The 22297-nt window shown below is 37.3% G+C and overlaps 1 protein-coding gene across 2 annotated transcripts in view; it reads right to left on the bottom strand.

Moving 5' to 3' along the window:
* DCBLD2 (discoidin, CUB and LCCL domain containing 2) overlaps positions 1–22297 on the bottom strand; it is a 71453-nt gene that overhangs the window by 4690 nt on the left and 44466 nt on the right. For both annotated transcript variants that reach the window (XM_037525661.2, XM_037525662.2), the window contains 8 exons: positions 16589–16804; positions 15691–15815; positions 11520–11670; positions 10663–10749; positions 10389–10514; positions 7011–7104; positions 2818–2867; positions 342–479 (listed from right to left, as the gene is read on the bottom strand). In XM_037525661.2, coding sequence (XP_037381558.1) covers positions 342–479; positions 2818–2867; positions 7011–7104; positions 10389–10514; positions 10663–10749; positions 11520–11670; positions 15691–15815; positions 16589–16804 — 987 coding nt within the window. The remainder of the gene's footprint in view (positions 1–341; positions 480–2817; positions 2868–7010; positions 7105–10388; positions 10515–10662; positions 10750–11519; positions 11671–15690; positions 15816–16588; positions 16805–22297) is intronic.

The raw sequence follows: 22297 nt of genomic DNA, 5'->3' as shown, positions 1-22297 counted from the left end.
CCCCTCCCCAACCCCACACCTCTGGCTTACACCCCAGCTCTTGTATGCATAAATAAATAAATCTGTGTGTTTCAGTGGGTCTGCCTGTTCTGTTCTCCACTCTGTCTCTGGTGGGGCCTCTCACCCTCCCGCACATCTGGTCTGTACCCTGGTTCTTGTATGCATGAATCAATAAATCTTAAGGAAAAAAAAAAATATATATATAAATAAAAAGTTCTATCTTTGGAACAACAGCTCATCTCTTACACATGAAAAAGGTAAAAGACACTGTACAAAGCAGTTTACAGCAAGCACAGCAGCTTCTCCCTCTACCATGTGTCTGAAGGCTACCATGTCATTACCTGCAGAGTCTGTCTGCAGCACTGTGGTGACTTCTCTTGGGCTCAAGTGATTAACCTCACTACTGCTGTAGCGAACTGGAGTTTCCTCATGTTCCACAGATTTGGCAGGGAGAAACTGCTTCATTCCTTTCCACCAACCTTTATTGTGATTGTAAGCAAAAGAGATCACTTAATAAAAACCAATGTCTGAAATAACCATATGTTAAAACAGCATATTGAGGAACAAATTCTGTTGCTTTCAAGTCATTTCTATAACAAGTACCTATACAAATTAGCCTTTATGCTTGAGTTTTTATTTATTTATTTTTATTTGTATTTGCTACCCGTATTGTGGTAAAATAAGAAAATGTGTCAGATTCACCATTAAATTGGTATTAAGGACAGTGGTATTAAGGACATTCACATTGTTGTGCAACTATCACTGCTATGAATTCAGCAAAATAACAAGACAGAGTCAACACTCAATAATCAGTTGCATTTCTGTACACAATGAACAATCTTAAAGTTACAAAAAAAATCCATTTACAACAGCATTAAAAGAATAAGATGCTTAGGAATTAACCAATTAGATGAATGACTTGTATAACAAAAACGATAAAACATTGCTGAAAGTGCTTCAAGAAGATATAAACGAATGGAGCACCACATCCCATATTCATGGATTGGAGAGCTTAATAGTTTAGATGTCAGAACTACCCAACATGATCAACAGATGAAATGCAACCCCTTCAAAATCCCAGTGACATTGTTTGCATAAATAGAAAAAGCCATCCTAAAAGTCATGAGAAATTTCAGGGAACTCTGAATAGCAAAACAGTCTTGAGAAAAATAAAAAAACTGGAAAACACACACTTCTGATTTTAAACCTTATTACAAAGTTAGTCATCGAAACTGTGGTATTGTCATGACAACCAACATATATAACTAGTGAAACAGAATAAAAAAACCCAGAAATAAAGCCTTACAAATACAGACAAAAGGCTTTTGACAAGGCTGCCAAGATCATTGGGAAATGTATACTCTTTTCAACTAATGATGCTAAGAAAGCTTAATCTCTACAAGCAGAAGACTGAAGCTGAACTCTTACTAGCAGCATATACAAAAATAAATTTAAAACTGACCAAGGACCAAACCTGTAAGACCCAGAACAATAAAACTCTTGATACTGGGTTTGGTAATGATCTAAGGGATATGACACAGAATACACAAACACAAAAGAAAAAAAATAAATTGGACTTCATGAAATTTTTTTTTTTTAATTAATGTATCTTTTTTGTGAAATCTTTAAGATTTAGCTCTTTAAGGGTAGGGTAGAATTCACTAGTGAATCTATCAGGTCCAGGACTTTATTTTGTTGGGGTAAGATTTTAGACCTTTGATTCAAACTCTTTATTAGTTATAGGTCTATTCAGATTTTCTATTTCTATGTGATTTTTGTCTTGGTAGGCTCTATGTTTCTAGGAATTTATCTGTTTGGTCTAGTTATCTAATTCTTTGGTGTAAAATTGCTTACTGTACTCTCATAATCCTTTTTATTTCTGTAACAAAGGAAGCTATGTACCCATTTTCATTTCTGATTGTAATGCTCTGTGTCCTTTACCCTTTTTTTTCTTAGTTTAGCTAATGGGTTTATGTATTTGGTGATCTTTTTTAGGAACCAATTTTTGGTTTCACTGACTTTATTGTTTTCCCATTCTCCATTTTATCTCCAATATTTACTATTTCCTCTCTTCTGGTAGCTTTGGTTTTAGTTTGTCCTTTTTCTAGTTCCTTAAGTTGTTCAAACTTATTTTTTCAGAACATGGTAGGCACCTCTACCAAAAGCACATACTATTATGGACATAGTTTGTCTACTGAAGGGTTAGTTTTAATAAGTTTTTCTTAGAAAGTATTTTCTAACACCCAGCCTGGGGAGCTGGCAGCACGTGATGTGTCCCACCACTGCTCTTTTCTGCCATGGCCTCAGCTGTGATTGGTTTTTTGGATCCTACCAGTTTTTCCAGTAGTTAGCCTACAAAGGGGGAGACCTGTAGGCTACGAAGGGGATGACCTCTGATGTCACCTGCAGCAAGCTGTCACACAGAACAGGAATTCATGACAATTCATCATGGTAGAGAGGGCAGACCTCACAGAATTGCTGGACTCCACTTGGTAACTATCCATGGTAACAACTCACTGTATTGCCAGGACCTCAGTCTTGTGCTTCTTACACAATGTTTGTAAACACTAGGAGGAAAACTAGTTTCCTCAAGAGAAACAGAAAATTGGGACACCAGGCAAGTTTTCCAGAAGAAAAAAGAATAAGCATTTTATAAGAAATTCTTACTCTCCACTTCATTAGTGACTAGAAAAAGAGTTTGCAGAAGAATAACGCTATTTTTCTAACAGTGCTGAGAATGATTTTCCTTTCTCACTACTGTTACCTGAAAAGCAAGGAATTCCCTCTAATGGAAAGAGATGGAAAGTTATGAGTTACCTGCCCGGTCCCAGTAAGGTAAGTCATAGGTGCCTTCAGTTTTTTTCTTTCTGGAAAAATACAAGAGAAAAAAGTTAGCATAGAATAGAATGAATTCACTAATAAGACAGCTTTGAAACTGTAGACTAAACACCAAAGTTAATAATTAGTCAAGAGTACACATTTCCAGATCTACCCACTGAAGTCTTCTATTTCATTTGACATTCACAGTTGCCACTGCTGAGGCTCATAAATTCTAAACATAAAACCAAACATTAAGCTAAACATAAACTGTCTCCTGAAATATTATAGTTAACTTGCTATCCAATTATTTCCCAGTCAAACTGGATAAAGGAATAAAAAAAGGCATTATAAAGACTAAAGACCCAGCCCTGACATGTGGGTTTATGGAGAAATCATGTTTAATGGTCAGTATGTTTTGGTTTCAAATATAAATTTCACAATCAGTTCACAAGGTTCACAGAACTGTAACACCTGAAGACACATTGTCTTCTGCATTCTTCTTTTTCCCCCACAGAAGTTACATAGGATAAGTCAAAGCTGTCACTAATAGGGACAAAGTGGTGGAGGGAGAACAGGATTCTCCAGGCCTGGGAGGTATGAGCCACTTGTGCAAGAAGGTTCTCTCCAAGCCACTCCTCATAATTCTGAATTGTCCTCCCCCAGGAGTAATCTCCCTTCCCTCCATTAAGAATTACTATTTACTAAGCAGCTTTTACAAAGAGAAAAGCAAATAGAACATTTTCTGATTCAAGAATTTAAATCCATTAAAATTAATGATTTGCAAGTAAAACAGAAAGCAGAAATTATTCTAGCGTAAACACGAGGACAGATGGTTATGTGATTTGCTTAAGTTCCCAAATGCAGCTTGCATAAAAAAGGTTCTATACCTATTTGGAAAGTCTTCTCTAGTACAATGCTGTTTTCATTCTTGATATTAAAAGCATCCTCATTTTGAAGTTGAGTTGTATTTAAAATACACTTTTATTGCTTCAAAATAAGGTACTATGTAAAATTTGTGGAAGAGAGGGTGGGGTGGGTGAAGTTATCAAAAATTTGAATTGGAAAGAAATAATAAAATGCTGGTGTAATTAATTAATTAATCTTTTCCCTTGAAACTCTTCTAATTATTATAAGAAAAGAAATCAATGATCTTTTCTATATGGAAATCATATGTTCAAATGGCCAGAACAACATCTTTAATGGTATAAATGTAGGCCAAGGTTGCACTATAAAGGATTTTTTTTTAATTTTTTTTAAAGATTTATTTTAATCAATTAATTAATTAATTTATACAAGCACTGGGTACAGTCAGAAGCGCAGGAGGGTGAGAGAATTCACCAGAGCCAGAGCGGGGAGCAGAGCAGGCAGAAGGACCGAAGTACACTGTTGAAGGGAGCAGCGGGCGGCAGGAGAGGTCTGCGTGCCATGTGGGACCCTCCTCCGATGGCCGGGGAGCAGCCGGGGATCGAACCGGCACTGCAGAGGCTGCAGGCACCTACGCAACCCAGCGCTCAACCGCTGCACCACCGGGGAGGCCCTATAAAGGATTTTATATACTTAATCTCAATTGACAAAACTTCAGCTTATTCACTGTAAAATGCTCAGAACAGCATTTGGCATGGGCTCAGAATTCACTAAGAGCAGCTGTTTTTATTCTTATCCGCCTTGCTCTTAATGACATCTCCTTTACTCCTTGTCACAAAGCCAGTTGTCAGCAACTTCAACTACATTCTTAGCAGTAACTTCAATTCTGCAGTTCAGATATTTTGTCCTGGACAGGCATGTAATTCCATCTGCCCCTCAGGAGTCTGAATGTCCATCCCAAACTGATCTCAGCACTTGTCTCTTGCCTCCCTCTCAATAGCTCTGCTCCTCAGTCCTCATCCCACGCCCCTGTGATTTAACCAGAGGATTAGACTCGACTGACTGATGACTTTTGGGAGCAGCCATGATTAAGAGCACAGGCACTGACACCTGGTCAGAAATTCTACTTCTCTGTGGTAGCCAGGTGACACAGGGCAAGTTATTTATGTGCTTGTGCACGCTTGCTCGCTCTCTTTCATTATCTGTCATCTGGGATTTTCAAACAGTACCTGCTTCATAGGTTGTTCTGAAGATTAAGTTAAAACATGTAAAAGCACTCAGAATACCTAAAAACAGAACTTCCTGTAAAAAATCAGCATTGCTGCTGTTCTTATTGTTGCTACCCAATGGCATGAAAGCATCATGAACTTTCCTTCCTGGACTCGCCTTTCCCTACCGCCCTCATTCTGATTCCACAAGTCTCTGCTCAGCCCCTCCAACAATGTGAATCTGGGATCCACATGCTCCTCCAGCACCCCCCCCAAAGCACCTATTACATGGTCAGTACATGGCAGATACTTTCTACACTGTGTCCTCTTCTGTTCTGTAAATTCTGGGGTTCCCCACTAGACTCCAAGCACATGACTCAATACTTGGTACAAAAAGCTCAATATTTAGATGAATGAATAAAGTCATTCTCTTTCTCAAACAAACATGCCCCTCCTGTTCTGTTATCTCAACTCTTTTTTTTTTTTTATTTTTTTTTTTTTATAGAGGCATGTTTTTATTTATTTATTTATTATATTTGTTTGTTTGTTTTGTTTATACATGCACTGGGTACAGTCAGAAGCGCGGGAGGGTGAGAGAATTCACCAGAGCCAGAGTGGGGAGCAGAGCAGGCAGAAGGACCGAAGTACACTGCTGAGGGGAGCAGCGGGCTGCCGGAGAGGTCTGCGCACCATGTGGGATCCTCCTCTGGTGGCCGGGGAGCAGCCGGGGATCGAACCGGCGCCGCAGAGGCCGCGGGCAGTTTCGCAACCCAGCGCTCAACCGCTGCGCCACCGGGGAGGCCCTGTTATCTCAACTCTTAACATCTCTACTGATCTAGCATCACAAGCCAGAGACTTCAGATCATCCTCGACCCCTCTGACCCCTCCCTATTCCTTAGCAGGCAGCCAGTTGTGTATTCCCTTGACACCATTATGAAATCTCTCCTCCATCTATTCTCCCTGTCCTACAACTCTGTGCTATGTCCTTGCCTGGCTTATCTTGCTGCCTCTTCTAGTCTCTTTCCTCTCCAGTTCACCCTCCAAAACTCCTGCCATTGTCTTTCTGCAATTATCTGATACTATCACCTCTACACTACACAAGCCTCAGTGATTTCCCCGTATTTGATTTCATTTACAGACTGAAATGTAAATTGCTCTCTTCCTACAAAGTCCTTTCTGATCCAGGCCCAGGCTACATTTCTATGATTACTTCTTTCATACCAAGCATCCTGTGAAATGACTAACTCTTCTGAGAACATCTCACATCTCTGTGCCTCCACCCAAGGAATTCCCTCAACCCCTGGGAATGCTGGGACATTCTCTACCCACCTCTGTCTAACCAAATCCAGCAACTTTAAGGCAAAACATGACAAACTTGAGAATTACTGTTTCTCCAAAAAAAATTTCTGATGACTCTTAATGGTTCTGTAATACTTCATAAATGAACTCCTCAAACCACATTAGTGAAATGTGAGGATCAGCTTGTGTCAATTAATCCTGCTAAAACCACTTTGAAGATAGGAATTGTGTCTCATTCTTTCATTAAATATTACTAAGCACCTACTATGTGTCAGATACTCTTCTTATTAATGTGTATATCTCAGTGTTTAATGCAGAATTTGATACAATAAAGGCACTCAATAACCATGGAATTAAACTTGCTCATTTTCGGGCCTCCCTGGTGGCGCAGAGGTTGAGCGCTGGATTGTGAAGCTGCCCCCAGCCTCTGCAGCACCGGTTCGATCCCTGGCTGCTCCCCGGCCACTGGGCGAGGGTCCCACATGGCGCGCAGACCTCTCCTGCCGCCCGCTGCTCCCCTCAGCAGTGTACTTCGTCACTCTCTCTGTTCTACTCCCACTCTGGCTCTGGTGAATTCTCTCACCCTCCCGCACCTCTGACTGTACCCAGTGCTTGTATAAATAAATAAAAATCTTTAAAAAAAAAAAAAAAAAACTTGCTCATTTTCATATAGGAACAAAGGAGAAACATGTATTGTCATTCTAATGACGTTATTACCTCTACTCTCAAAAAGGTGAATGGAATTTTAGTTCATGTTATATGATTTGCATTTGGAAACATCCCCTTTAGGAACAATAAGGTGAACTAGTTTGGACCTACCTGTTTCTCCAATGCCACGCACATACTAGTATGAGAATGAGAGTTGTGAGGACCATGACCAGCACAGGCACAAGGACAGCAGCCAGGGCTACATCTGAAATTAAAAAAAAGGTACATTACTTCCAAAGTCAGAATCATAAAGGAAATACATGAAGGTCAACCTATCATCATCCAAGATTTTTCTATCTCAAAAAACAACATACATATTATTTATGAGATAACACTAAGCTCGAGTTTGTGACTGCAGAACCTTTCATAAATTCATGGAAGTTGGTCATACCATTTTCTCTTTTCATATGTTTTAAATTTTTTTTCTTAGTAAGGTTCTAAATCACCAAGACAAATGATAAACTGGGAAATATTTGTTTTCTGCATATATGATAAGTTAATAAAATGAAAATGTTATAGGATTCACAAGTCAAAGAGCAGAAAAAAAGATGAATGAGCAGTACGTTAAAAAACACAAATGACCATTAAACATGTCAGTTTTACTAGTAGACAGACACAGACCTAAAATAAGATGCTAGTTCTGTTATTCAAATTGGCAAATATTTGAAAGAATGACTAATTATTGAAGAAGATTATCAGGAAACAGGTATCTGTGGAAATATAAATTGAGACAGATAAGCATTTGGGGGTAATATATATAAAAACCTCGTACGTGGCAATTCCTTAGCTAGAATTTTTTAGGAAAAAATTACGCCATTCAAAGATGTATCTTTCTTTCCCATCAAAATTTTATTGACTTGCCAGTCATTTACACAAATATACAAGTTTGGGTGCACTGTTTCATATCTCAACACATGCCCATGCTCTCCTTCCCTGCTACCAAAGCTCCAATGCCAGTACACTATTTCCTAACTCACTCTATATGCTCCTCCCTCCCACACCTTGCTAGTAACCACCGGAATTCAATGCTCAGAGATGTTTGTCTTTGTACCTGTGTAAGAGTGAAGTTAGAAATATTCATGTCCAACAAATGAAAGTAATTCATGGTATCACTCTTATAGTAAATAATTACCCAGCAATTGGAAATAATGTTGCAAAACATCATGCAAATTGTTTATAGTTATGGGAAGATAACGATGTAGTACAAGTGTGTATATCAACAGAGCAGAAATTCTTACAAACTTGGAGGCTGCGGGGACTTGGAGATCACTTAATTCCCTCATCTTACTGTACATATAAAGAATCCTGGGCCCAGATACAGAAAATGGTTTAAGGTATTGGGAATATTATTTATTCCTTTATGTCTCAACCCCCTCCTGGCCATAAAGATGATAATGCAGCAATAGCTGACACCAACTGGGGTCTAAGTGACTGGCTGGCAAGTGACATCTTAGTTACTCCTTATAAATGTATCCAAAAGATAGAAAGATGATCACCATACAGGAAAGGGAGAGGGTAATCACGATATGAGGCCTCTGAGAAGAAGGGTGGAAGGGTACAGATGAAGAGATCAGCCCAGGGCAGTTCAGTGCAGAGGAAAAGGGTACAGGTGAGTTTGTAGGCTCCTCAAAAGGAGTTTTCCTCTAATGACTTCTACGTTCTTTATGAAGTGGAAGAGGTAACTTAAAAGTGGGTGCAGATCTTTATTAAGAGTTTGGAAATTTAGGGAATGTTTACAACTATAGCTACCCAGGAAACAGAAAAGACTAGCTAATGCTGAGAGTGCTGCTGAGGGCTGGCCTGCAAGCTGTAGCAGCACAGACCTAGCCATGACAGGACTATCTCCAGCGTCTCTCTCGGCCTGAAGTGCGCAGAGCGGAAAGTATGACTCAGGCTAGAAAGCACTAAAAATTTAGAATGTGCCCTTTTCCCAAAGATTTGTAGATCAGATTCAGAAGGATACAACTGGACTTAACCGTAGATCTTAAAACATTGGCTTAGCTTTGAAAAAATAATAAAAACTCTATATATCACCATCCCAAAGACAAGGAAACAGGACATCTTGAATTTAAGAAACCTGCACATTCTTTATCTTTGTAGGCTTACAGGATTATAGTTTTGGAAGAAAGCATTTTAACAACACTATTAGTTGTGAGATTTTTAGCATTTTCTATCAGATTTTAAGAGGAATAATACTTCTAAATGACTACTTTTCCATCCAGGCACATGGTCTAGGATTCTGGCTACACACATGCTTCTGCAAACGGCTAAAAAGCTCTTTGTGGGACACCTGTCTCTGAGAACTCTTGCTTATCTCCAGTTTCCCAGCAGCATAAAAAAAGAAATTGGTCTTTTTGAAATACCTTAGAAGATAGGAAAGAAATCAACATGTGGAAAGTTGGAAAAAAAGTTAGCTGACTCAACAAATTTTCAGAAAAGGAGAATGATTAAAGTTCTATTTGGCACAAATTATTCTGAAGAATTGCTTCCTCTTCTCTGCACTGTCCTGGGAACAAGTGTTTTGTTTGTTTGTTTGAATCTGCCAACACTGAAATGAATTTGTCTATGATACTGAGGTTTTGTCCTTTCTGAATTCAACTGAAATTATTTTTCAATAGCTAGTAAAATCAAAGAACAAATGTGTTTCATCAATGTTAACACCTTATTGTTAATAACAAAAATTGAAAGTAAATTATACTGATACACTTGTATTTATAACTTTAAAACATATAACTGAACATTTTAAAAGCAAAGAACAATAGCTTTTTACGGCTATGTTATTTCAGAATTTCTTTCTAAGTACTAGTTTTCACCAAACCCTTTTTCCCCTCTTCTCTTTTTGCCACTGCATTTCCTAGCCAACAAATTAGTATGTAATTGGGAAAATAAGTTTATTTCCTATTATTTTTTTAAAAAGATTTATTTATTTATTTATACAAGCACTGGATACAGTCAGAAGCACGGGAGGGTGAGAGAATTCACCAGAGGCAGAGCGGAGAGCAGAACAGGCAGACTGATGAAGTACACTGCCGAGGGGAGCAGCAGGTGGCAGGAGAGGTCTGCGCGCCATGTGGGACCCTTGCCCAGCGGCCAGGGGTCGAACCAGCGCTGCAGAGGCTGCGGGCAGCTTCACAACCCAGCGTTCAACGGCTGTGCCACTGGGGAGGCCCGATTTCCTATTATGGTTTTAGTTATTTCTAGAAATACTATATTTCTGAGCCCAAGATTCCAAATATTTAGCTGTAAAAGGTAAAAAAAATTACAAGAGGAGGTCTAGAATGAAGCATACATGTCTAAATATTTAAAGACCAGGTTGACATAGAAGTCAGAGCAATGCAGTCAGTTTGTTCCCTAAGGAGGGGAAGCAAGTTTTTTACTGTACTTGAAAAATACTGTTAAGAAAAACTGAGGGCTTAAAAGCTGGAAATGCTTCTGAAAACATAAGCTTTAAACAAACACTACCAAGTGTCAAATCTTAGATTTGCCTACCTTTGGTTACATTTGGAGTTACAGTAGTATTTTTGATATCAGGAGTGGCAGTTGTTTGCTCTGTCTGTGCAGGAAATTCATTGCTACTGCGAGGTTGTAGTGGTTGAGTAAATTTTGGGGCACGACCTTGAAAACAGTTTTAGAAACTCTTTAATCTTTCATCTACAACAACTTGATTAAAATAAAGTTCTTTTATAATGTTTTTATTATATTTATGGAAAATTAAACCACAAGTTTAGGAAAGATCTAATTTTCACATTTAAAGCAGGCATACCTTTGGCTATTTTTGGAGGGGCTGTAGTGTTTTTGAGGTCATTGCTGTTCCGAGGAGGTGGCGGTTGAGTAAGTTTTGGAGGACGACCTTGAAAAATGGTTTAGGAGTTTATACATTTTGTTTACAAATATCAGTTAAAAGTAATAATTGTAAATGTCTTCAACATTTCCTAGAAAATTTAATTGTGCACAGTAATTTTAAATCTCAGAGAAATATGCCATAAATATAGCCTGTGTTAAAAGTACAAATTTACTGAGATTTCTCAGTTTTGAAAAAGCTGAATTGTTTAAAAGTAATCTTAGGAAGGAGAATGGGGAGGAGGATGACACTGAATCCTAAAGTCATAAAAAATGTCATTACAATATGACATAGTACTTATTCAGTTCATTTAATAAATATTTAGGGAGGGCCCCCTACATGTTAGGAACTACGATAGTTTGAATATATAACCATCAACAAAGTATTAAAATATTATGTAAAATTAAGGGAAGTTATTCCCACTTTTAATTCAAAGTGAAAAGCAAGTAGACTAAGGGTACTGCTATAATCTTGAGTGCTTATGTGATACAAATATACTAAATGAGACCTGATTAAAAAGTTATTAAGATGGAGACTAGATTTGGAAAGCATATTTTATTAGTTCATAATGATGTTATTGCTTCTTCCAATTTGTAATTTTGAAAATGATTTCAATCTAACTTCTTAATAGGACAACTTTCTTTTAAAGTATACCCTTTTATGAAAATATTCTAATTACAGCTTAGACACTTACATCATTATTACTTTCTCTGAGGACAGTAAAGTCATTCTTAATTAATCCAGTGAAATAACATGTCTTAAACATACTGTAACTTTACCTTTAGGAATAAACTGACATCCAAGCAGTTCCATTTTCATGGCAATTTTCTGCTGCCACTGAGTGGGATTCACTCTAATAAAACGTGCAATAATTGGTGGCAAAAAGTTATTACGCACATCCTGATGATAATCTTTGTTTCCTTGAAATATCTTTAAAAAAACAACAAAAAATTGGTACTTTAAATAAACAGAGGTCAGGCCTAAATTGCTCCACTGAAACAGGTTTTTTTGCTCTGGGATGTAAATGAGATCTGCAAAGTATGACAAGATGATTTAATTTCTAAGAAAATAAGCTAATCATAATTTGATAAACTGTATATTCTTCATCAAAAATTTAAAAAAGGAAAAAGTCAATAAAAATGATTTTTAGGTGATTTAAATGTCCCAAGAGTTCTATAACTTGGCAATTTCAGATAAGGGTTTCAACTGCAGTGAGATAGTTTATTGTTATTATAAGACACTCCAGTGCTATGCAATTACCAACTATTTAAATATAACTGATGATAAAGGTTTAAAAGAAAATACTCTATTGTATACTTGTTATAATTTTTCTTTGAATAAACAGATGCCCACACTCACATAACAGCTATATACCTCCACCTACTGGATACACTACAAAAAGACAGTTTCCCTATTAACCTTTTTAATTCCTTATTTCTACCTCAATCAGAAAAGTGACAATGAAATATTGTTTTCTGCCCAATTTAATGATCATACTGAATAGCAATAACTGTACTACCTTAATGATCTTTAGGTTAAAATATGATCTTAAGTGACTCATTATTTCAACTATTCAAGCAAATAACAGCAGCATCTCACACTACAGTTCATATAATGTAAGTGAATTGCACAGCCAGTCAACAATACAATAATGATTTCAAACTGTGTCTTCTGACTTAAGTACAGGGCTCCAGTAAGCAGAAAACAACACCCTCTTCCCTTTCTTCCTTCAAGTCAAATCACCTCGGTATTTTCTAAAAACCATGGATAAGTGCCCAAAATCAAATAGTTTATCATTTGAGGTGACAGAAAGTAAATGTTTAACTCCTCAATCAAGTAATTTCCAAATATTATAGTTATTTTCATCCCAGGACACTCACATGACATTAAATTATAAACTTCTAGGCTATGTTAATATTTGTCATTTTCTAAAATGTTTGACGGTACAATCATCTCCAAAATAATAAGCTTCTATTATTTCCTCAGCTATTACTGATACAAAATGAAGGCAATTATTTGCATTTTATTATATTAGTGGAACAAGAATAATAGCTAAACATCTTTTTAGTACATAAAAACTATTGCTGAGACCTTCCCATGCCGCAGCCTCACTTACACGAAAACCTTAAAGGAGAAAGATTTTATAAAGACTAGATAAAAATAAGGCTTGCTGATTCTAACCCATGCATTTTTTTAAGAATCCCTGTGTACAGGAAGTTCTGCAAGTTATCATTAGGGTAAAATGAAACTAGAACTTAAAAGTTCCCATTCTCAAGAAATGGAATTTTTAATATTGGATAATGCCACACAAATATGGCACACTATTAAAAAGCAATGCATCATAAAAACAAGTTGTATATATTCTCATTTTCTGAAAACAAAACCAAAATCTGTCTCAGTCTATATATATTTGCTCATGCATGTGTGCATGCTTAGAAAGGATGTGAAAATGAATATAAAAATTACCCTTGAGTTGGGGATGAAAGAGAGCAGATGATGGGCTAACACAAGTACAGGAAGAGGCTAATTTCATGTAACTCCACGTAAGTATTTCACTTCTATCTGTAAGAGCTTATAGGGACTGGATTTACCTTCCTGCCTTACACATCAAAAAAGCTGAATAAAATATACAGAATAATGATTTTCAGACACTGGACAATTGACAGCATAAGGCAATAATCCCTGAGTGAAGGGAAACAAATGAGATGAGGCTTACTATTATCACAATATTATGTGAAGACAGCTGATGGTGTCACTGAGTTGAGAAAGAGCTCAGAGGTGGAAAGGTCAAGCCAACTAGAATTTACAGAGTAAAATGCAGGAGAAAAGAGAATTACACAGAGAGAAAGACTTCTACGATCTGTAGGTTTCCAGTTCTATCTTAGCGGCATGTAAGAAATGATCTATGGACAGGAAAAGAATCACCACAAGGAAGCCAGCAGAAGAATTCTTCCACCATTATGGCTGGAAACAGCTCACTGTTGCCAAAAAATGGTTTCCCCAAATTTCATAATACAATGAACACTGGGTTGAATACTTAGAACAGGATTATCTCAGCAGTGGGGAAAATTAGAACTAAAGGCTGCCCAGGTCCCACCTAACAAACCTAAAAAGCTAGCCTTAGAAAGATTAAATGATTTCCAAATAACCTAACTACATCCCAGAAAAACCTTCAAAATATTTAAAAGAAATACTGAGCACTAAACAAGGTAAAGTTCATTAACATCTGACATTCAATCAAAAATTAGCAGGTACATTAACTATAACACAAGATCAAGTGACGTAAAGACCCAGATATGACACATAAGACAGACTAGATAATGGCATTTAAAAAGATATTATACCCTGTGTATGTTTCAGAAGTAGAAAAAAGTTAAATAAATATGGATGCTCTTTGGAGTAAAAAGTGGTCAAGCATGGGAGCATTAATAAGTAAGATAGTTATGGGGAAAATAGTATTATTTAATGAGTAGAAGCTCACCAAAGATGAAGCTCATTTGATATTAAATAGAAGAGAGGAAAAGAATATCTTGAACTCTAGCAAAAGAGTTTAGAACCATATAAAAGATAATATGGAGCCCCTGCAGTTTTCTGAACAGAGAATGAGAAAAGTGGTAACTGAAGATACACAAGCAAACCCAAAATAGAGAATTGATAATCTCATATAGTTGAAACAAAGCTCATGGAGAAATTTTACTGAAAAAAATGTGTTCATCACTTCAATTACAAATGAGAGATATCTGTTTCCCCTAGGACAGCTTTGCCCCTATTCATAAGATCCTTGTGGCAGAAGACACAGGCCAGGATGCCAAGTGAAAGTGATAAACGTTCAGAAGGGACTCAGCTTTTGCCTATGCAAAAACCCTTATCTGCTCTGGTGTATTCCAGCACAATAATTTTTTACTAACTAAAACAATTTCATAATGCCATAGAAGTTAAGAAAATTCTTCAGCTAGAATGCAAGAATACTAATTCAAAAGGAAATGCACTCTCATGTTCACTGTAGCACTATTTACAATATTCAAACTATGAAAACCACCTAAGTGTCCAAAAACAGATGAGTGGGTCAAGAGAACATGGTATATAAACACCCTGGCATACTACTCACTGATCAAAAAAGATAAACTCATGCCTTTTGCAGCAACATGAAAGGAGTTGGAAGAGAATACACTAAGTAAAATTAGTCAGAAGGAAAAGATAAATACTGGATGTTGTCACTTATATGTGGAATACAGAGAAACCAAACAAAGGGTCAAAGACAAACTTTAAAACTGAGCCTTGAAAGCTGACCCAAGAACTGAGACATCCAGAGCAGGAGACAGGATAAAAACCAGGGCTGGGGGGAGATGACAATGGAAGGTGACTATGGGTGCTGAGGTGGCGCCCTGCAGTGACTACATTAGAGGGGGGGAGAGCCTATACTTCCAAAACACTAACAAGGATGTAGACCAATGGTACCTCAATTAAAAAACCAATAATAAAAATTATTCCAGCATAAAAATCTTCAGGAAAAACTTCAGAAAAAATAGACAAAAGTTGGCGAGGTAATCTTGACATGACTTTTCAGGTATATTATAACCTATTATTTAATGCATTTTTGTATTTAGTTCTTTTGTCCCCCTTACCTAGAGAACACAACTCGGGGACAACTTATGCTGTTCATCATTCTGTGAGAAAAGCATTACAAAGAAGTCACAAATTCTTTTTTAGAATTTCTTAATAAAGTATCTAAACTACTGAATTAAAAAGGCAATAAAAAAAATCAGAAGCCTACTTACCCTAGCGACCTAGAACCACAGAGAGTTTTCTAAAACCAGAGGGGTAAGGCCAATAACTAACATTACCTAAAATAACCAGAAGAGGGCAGGGGCAGCTCAAATGATAGCTTCTGTAACTTTTGGCAAAGGTTGTTTTTTTAAAAAATAGCTTGGTAATTAATTATTATGTTACCTTATCCTGCTCCACACCAGGCTCTCTGTACACAGTCCATCTCTGCCCATTGTCACTGTACAGAATTCTGTAGGCTGACACATAGTAATTATGCTCCACCATAGTGGAGCCAGTGGTTACAATGCCTGAGGAAGGGACAGTTGCTTTCATTAGTGCTCAGTCTGATCTGTGAAGTTTACTCAGTGTAGAAGCACAAATATTTAAGAGGCAATGTTTAAACATCTTCCCCTATGGCACATCACCATATCTAAATGCAAGGTGTCATCACAACAGTAACTAAACTCTTGGCTTTGTTTCCTTGTAGAGACAGGAGGAATTACGGGTGAACATAGGGAAGAATTATTCTGTTTTGGCAGCTTGTATTCATATTATGATAAAACATATTTCAGCTGAATAAGAATGACTTCTTGGGAATGAACAGATTAAAGATGATTAGTGGCATTATTTTCAGCACCAAAACAAGATGAATCTTTAGCAAAATCATCTAAACTGATCCTAACCAACTATTCTGAACATTTGCCAAGTTACTCTCAATAAATTTATATTCAGCACACATGGAATATTATTTACAGCACTTAAAATAGACTCCTTGAACATAAATTTCCCTTAATGACTGTAAGAGATGGTTATTTCAGATGTCTCAAATCACTTTACTGTAACACTACCTTAAAAGAATCTTACTACAATGAAAAAGCTAGTAAGAATCAAACACCATGCTCTCCTCTGCCATGTTTTATAAAACCATCTTTAGTAAAACCATGTCATTAAATTCGCAGTGACCTGATTTTTGGACTCTAGGGAATGTGGTGAGATAAAACCTGATGAAAATTTTAGTGGTTATGAAGTTTCCAAATATAATTACTATTATAAATTGCTTTAGAAAATTTTATCCTTTAACCTGTTATCTTTTTTTCCTTATTCAAATCTATTTGCAACCACTGATACTCATCAGTGGCAAAAGCAGCCCAAGGAGGTCCAGGTTTTTTCAGCCTGGCCTTTTCTGGCTTCCAGCTGTTCTCCTGCCCCATGTGGTCAGTCCACTCCAGCACAGATGATGCTGTTATCTGAGGATCGGCTATCACCCCAGATTCCATCCCCAGTGTTCCATAACAACCTGAAACAAAATAGAAAATAATTTGATTTCCAGATATGAAATCAAAATCTATATAAACTTGTTCACTGCAAGCTATCATAGAGTCAACACAACCATACTAATAATATACTGTAATAGAGAAATGTCAAAAACCAGGCAAACAATTCTTAGACTGTGTCTGTGTCTTGTCAGGAAATGTATAGATGTGTATTTACAAGCAACACCCGTCAGGTTAATGGCAACACAATACCCTTGCCCGGGGAGATGGTCCTTACCACCTTCTTCAGGTATTTTGCTCAAATGTCACATTCTCCATGAGACCAGAACCCCACCCACCCTGCCTCTCCTCTTCCCTTGCCTTATTTGTCTATGTACCTTTTATATTATAAATAGTACATTCTAAGTAGTAATTTACTTACTCACTCATTACCAGAAAGTAAGCTCCAAGAAAGCAGGATTTTGTTTATTCTGTTCACTGTTGTTTCACTAGCTCAGGACAGTGCCAGACAAATAAGAGGCATATAATTAATGCCTTCTGTTGAATGATTAAATTCTTCAAATTCAAAAAATCACCTTTTTTAGGAAACCTGCTCCATTAATATAAAACCTCCACTTTATTCCAGTCACTACACTAGTAAGCACCTATCTTATGACATAGCGTGACTGTGAGAACCAACAACGTGCAAGAAACAGTTACTAGTGTTCCCACATTGGCATTTTGGAGCAGGGACCTTTCTTCCCTGGAGACTGCTTGAAGCTGGTGGACGGCTCCCGGAGGAGCCAGAGGTGAGCTGGGAAGTTCACCCAAGCCAGGCCCCTTGTGGCCTGCAGTCCAAGCCCAGAGGGGAGCGGCACCCACCGCTGGGGCACACCGGGCGTGTAGGGGAGCGTGTCCCCCGCATCGCCATTTTAGAACAGGGACCTTTCTTCAGTAGAGACTTTTTGAAACCGGCAGAAGGCTCCCAGAGGAGCCAGAGGTGATCTGGGAGGCTTGCCCATGCCAGGCCCTTTCTGGCCTGCAATCCGAGCCCAGAGGGGAGCGACACCCATCACTGGGGCAGACCGGGCGCGCAGGGGCATAGGCATTTTAGAACAGGGAGCTTCTTCAGTAAAGACTGCTTGACACCAGCAGAAGACTCCAAGAGGAGCCAGAGGTGAGTCGGAAAGTTCGCCCAAGATGCCAGCCAGTACCAGCAACACAGTGTCCCAAGGAATATGGCAAATTAGAAAACAGGCAGTAGGGAGTAGAAAAACCACATGCAACCCAGCAACTTCTCAGGAAAAAGGCACCCCACAAAAAGAAAACCACCTACCAGATACAACAACAGTAACTTGGAAGAACTTGTGAGCCTTCCAGAGAGAATTTAAAATTGCCGTCATTAAAAAACTGACAGAAGTCATAAAGGAAAACAATGATAAGGGAAAAATAATCAACGATCAGAAGAATGAAATTGAGTCCCTAAAGAGGGAAGTAAAAGAAATGCAGGAGATCAAAGAAGTAATGGAGGTGCTAAAGAACTCTGGGAAAAGCAATGAAAGCAGAATAGATGAAATGGAAGAACGAATAAGTACTCTTGAAAACACAGAAATAAAAAAAACTAAAACAGAAAAGGAAAGAGAAGCATGAAGGAAAAAGACCAAAGAAAGACTTCGGGAACTATCTGACTCCATGAGTAAAGGAAATATAAGAGTTATAGGAATCCCAGAAGGAGAGGAGAGAGATGTAGGAACAGAGAAAATATTCAAGGAAATAACTGAAGAGAACTTCCCAAATGTGAAGAAGGAGCTGAAAATTGATATACAAGAAGCAAGAAGAATACCAAACTTCCATGATGAAAGGAAAAATACAGCAAGACACATAATAGTAAAGCTCCCAAGGATCCAAGACAAGGAAAAAACAATGAAGCTGACAAGAGGGAAGAAACAGATAACATTCAAAGGAAAACCAATCAGACTGACATCAGACTTCTCCGAAGAAACACTACGGGCAAGGAGAGAGTGGAGGGACATAGTCAACAGACTCCAAGAAAACAGATGCCAACCAAGAATACTCTATCCCGCAAAGCTCTCCTTCCTCTATGAAGAAAGAATAAACCTTCCCAGACAATCAAAAACTCTGGAATTTCATCACGACTAAACCCCCACTCCAAAAAAATACTACAGGGAGTCCTAAAGCCAGAACCTCAGAGGGACGAATAACAACGAAAGAAGGCCAAAAAAAAAAAGTTATTAAAAGAATAAATAAATAAAATCAAAGGAAAGATAAACACAATGGCAAATACAGACGCTAACATATCAATATTAACTCTAAATGTAAATGGACTAAAAACTCTTCAATAAAAAGACACAGAGTCGCAGGCTGGATTAAGAAACAAAACCCAAACTTTTGCTGTCTCCAGGAAACACATTTAGATATAAAAATAGACTCAAAGTTAAAGGATGGAAAACAATCCTACAAGCAAATGGACCAAAAAAGAAAGCAGGAACAGCTGTACTTACATCAGATAAAACAGATTTCAAACTCAAAAAGATAAAAAGAGACCCCAATGGTCACTACACTATGATCAAGGGGACAATATTTCAAGAAGAAATAACACTCATTAACATATACTCTCCAAAGGAAGGAGCACCAAAATATATGAGACAACTATTGGCATCTTTGAAAACAGACATCAGAGAAAACACATATGTAGTAGGAGACTTCAACACACCACTATCAACAATGGATAGATCAACGAGACAAAAAATAAGTAAAGACATTAAAGCTCTAAATAAGGATCTAGAGTGCTTGGGCTTAACAGACATCTATAGAACACTAAACCCCAAAAAAATGGAGTACACATTTTTCTCAAGTACACACGGATCATTCTCCAGGATCGATCACATACTGGGACACAAGACAAACATCAACAGATACACCGGATTGAAATCATACCAACCATCTTTTCTGACCATGAAGGCATCAAACTAGAAATAAACCATAAAAAGAAGGCAAGGAACTCTCCTACCTCATGGAGATTGAAACCCACACTAATGGAAGACCACTGGACTAACGAGGAGATCAAAGAAGAAATTAAAAAATTCTTTGAATTGAATGACAAGGAGGACACTAATATCCTAAATGTATGGGATGCAGCAAAAGCAGTAATAAGAGGAAAATATATAGCAATTGAGGCTCACATCAAAAACCAAGAAAGAACTCAAAGAAACAACCTAATCTCGAAGCTCAAAGATCTAGAAAAAGAACAACGAAAATACCCCAAAACCAGTAGAAGAAAAGAAATAATAAAAACCAAAGCAGAAATAAATGAAATCGAAACTGAAAAAACAATCCAAAAGATCAATGAAACCAAGAGCTGGTTCTTCGAAAAAATCAATAAAATAGACAAACCCCTAGCCAGGCTCACAAAGGAAAAAGGGAGAAAACATAAATAAACAGGATCACAAATGAAAGAGGAGAAATCACAACGGACACAGCAGAAATCAAAAGAATAATCAGTAACTACTATTAACAGTTATATGGAAACAAGTTCAACAATCTAGAGAAGATGGACAAATTCCTACAATTCTACAATCACCCAAAGCTAGATAAAGAAGAAATAGAACACCTAAACAGACCAATTACAAGCAGAGAAATTGAAATGGTAATCAAAAACCTCCCCAAAAACAAAAGCCCGGGACCTGATGGATTTACAAATGAATTCTACCAAACATTCAGAAATGAATTAGTGCCTATCATTCACAAACTCTTCCAAAAGATTGAGAAGGAAGGGATAATACCAAACACGTTCTATGAAGCCAACATTACACTAATACCAAAACCGAACAAGGACAACAAAAGAAAAAGAAAACTACAGGCCAATCTCCATAATGAACACTGATGCAAAACTCCTCAGTAAAATTTTAGCTATCAGAATCCAACAATGTATCCATAAGATAATTCACCACAACCAAGCAGGTTTCATTCCAGGGACACAAGGATGGTTCAACATCCAAAAATCAATCAATGTTATCCAACACATCAACAAAAAGAAATATAAAAACCATATGAAAATATCAATAGATGCTGAGAAAACTTTAAACAAAGTGCAACATCCATTCTTGATAAAAGCCCTTGAAATTCTTGGGATACAAGAAACACATCTCAACATCATAAAGGCCATACATGACAAGCCAACAGCCAGTATCATTCTCAATGGTGAAAAGCTGAAAGCATTTCCATTAAGATCTGGAACAAGACAAGGATGTCCACTCTCACCACTGCTTTTCAATATAATACTGGAAGTCCTAGCCAGAGCAATAAGACAAGAGAAAGACATACAAGGAATCCAAATAGGAAAAGAAGAAGTCAAACTACCACTATTTGCAGACGATATGATAATATACATAGAGAACCCCAAAAACTCCACAGAAAAACTAATTCAACTCATCAATCAGTTCAGTAAAGTGGCAGGATACAAAATCAACACGCAAAAGTCAGTAGCCTTCCTATACACAAACAATAAATCTGGAGAAGAAGAAATGAAAAAACCATCCCTTTTATTATCGAAACAAAAAAAAATCAACTATTTGGTAATAAATCTAACAAAAGAGGTAAAGGACCTATACAAAGAAAACTATAAAACACTTTAAAAAGAAATAGAAGAAGACACAAAGAAATGGAAAGACATCCCCTGTTCATGTATTGGAAGAATAAACATTATTAAAATGTCCATCCTACCAAAAGCAATATACAGATTCAATGCTATTCCAATCAAAATTTCAATGTCATTCTTCAAAGAAATAGAACAATTATTGATGAAATTCATATGGAATCACCAAAAACCCCAGAAAGCCAAAGCTCTCCTGAAAAAAAAAAAAAAAAAACTGAAGGGAATGGAGGCATCACACTCCCAAACTTCAAACTCTACTACAAAGCCATAATCATGAAAACTGCATGGTATTGGAACAAGAACAGACACAGAGACCAATGGAATCGAATAGAAAATCCAGAAATAAACCCACAGATTTATGGTCAACTAATCTTTGACAAAGGAGCAAAGACTATGCATTGGAGCAAAGAAAGTCTGTTCAATAAATGGTGCTGGGAAAACTGGGTCGCTACATGCAAAAGAATGAAGCTTGACCACTACCTCACACCATACACAAAAATCCACTCAAAATGGATTAAAGAACTAGACATAAGACCTGAAACCATAAAATACATAGAAGGAAATATATGTGAAACACTACGTGATATGCACATCAAAGACATCTTTACAGACACTTCACCCAAAGCAGTGATAGTGAAGGCAAAGATAAACAGCTGGGACTACATCAAATTAAAGAGCTTCTGCACAGCAAAAGAGACAATAACAAAAGCTAAGAGAAACCCCACCGACTGGGAGAACATTTTTGCACACAACACTAACAGTAAAGGACTGATCACAAAAATCTGCAAAGAGCTGATGAGACTCAACAACAGCAAAGAAAATAATCCTGTCAAAAAATGGGCAGAAGAGCTAAAAAGAAACT

The sequence above is a fragment of the Talpa occidentalis genome, unplaced genomic scaffold, assembly GCF_014898055.3.
Source record: "Talpa occidentalis isolate TD23 unplaced genomic scaffold, MPIMG_talOcc4v2.1 talOcc4.4, whole genome shotgun sequence".
NCBI classification, from domain to species: Eukaryota; Metazoa; Chordata; class Mammalia; order Eulipotyphla; family Talpidae; genus Talpa; species Talpa occidentalis.
The sequence above is the reverse complement of the archived record's forward strand: the minus strand, read 5'-3'. Positions and strand labels throughout refer to the sequence as shown.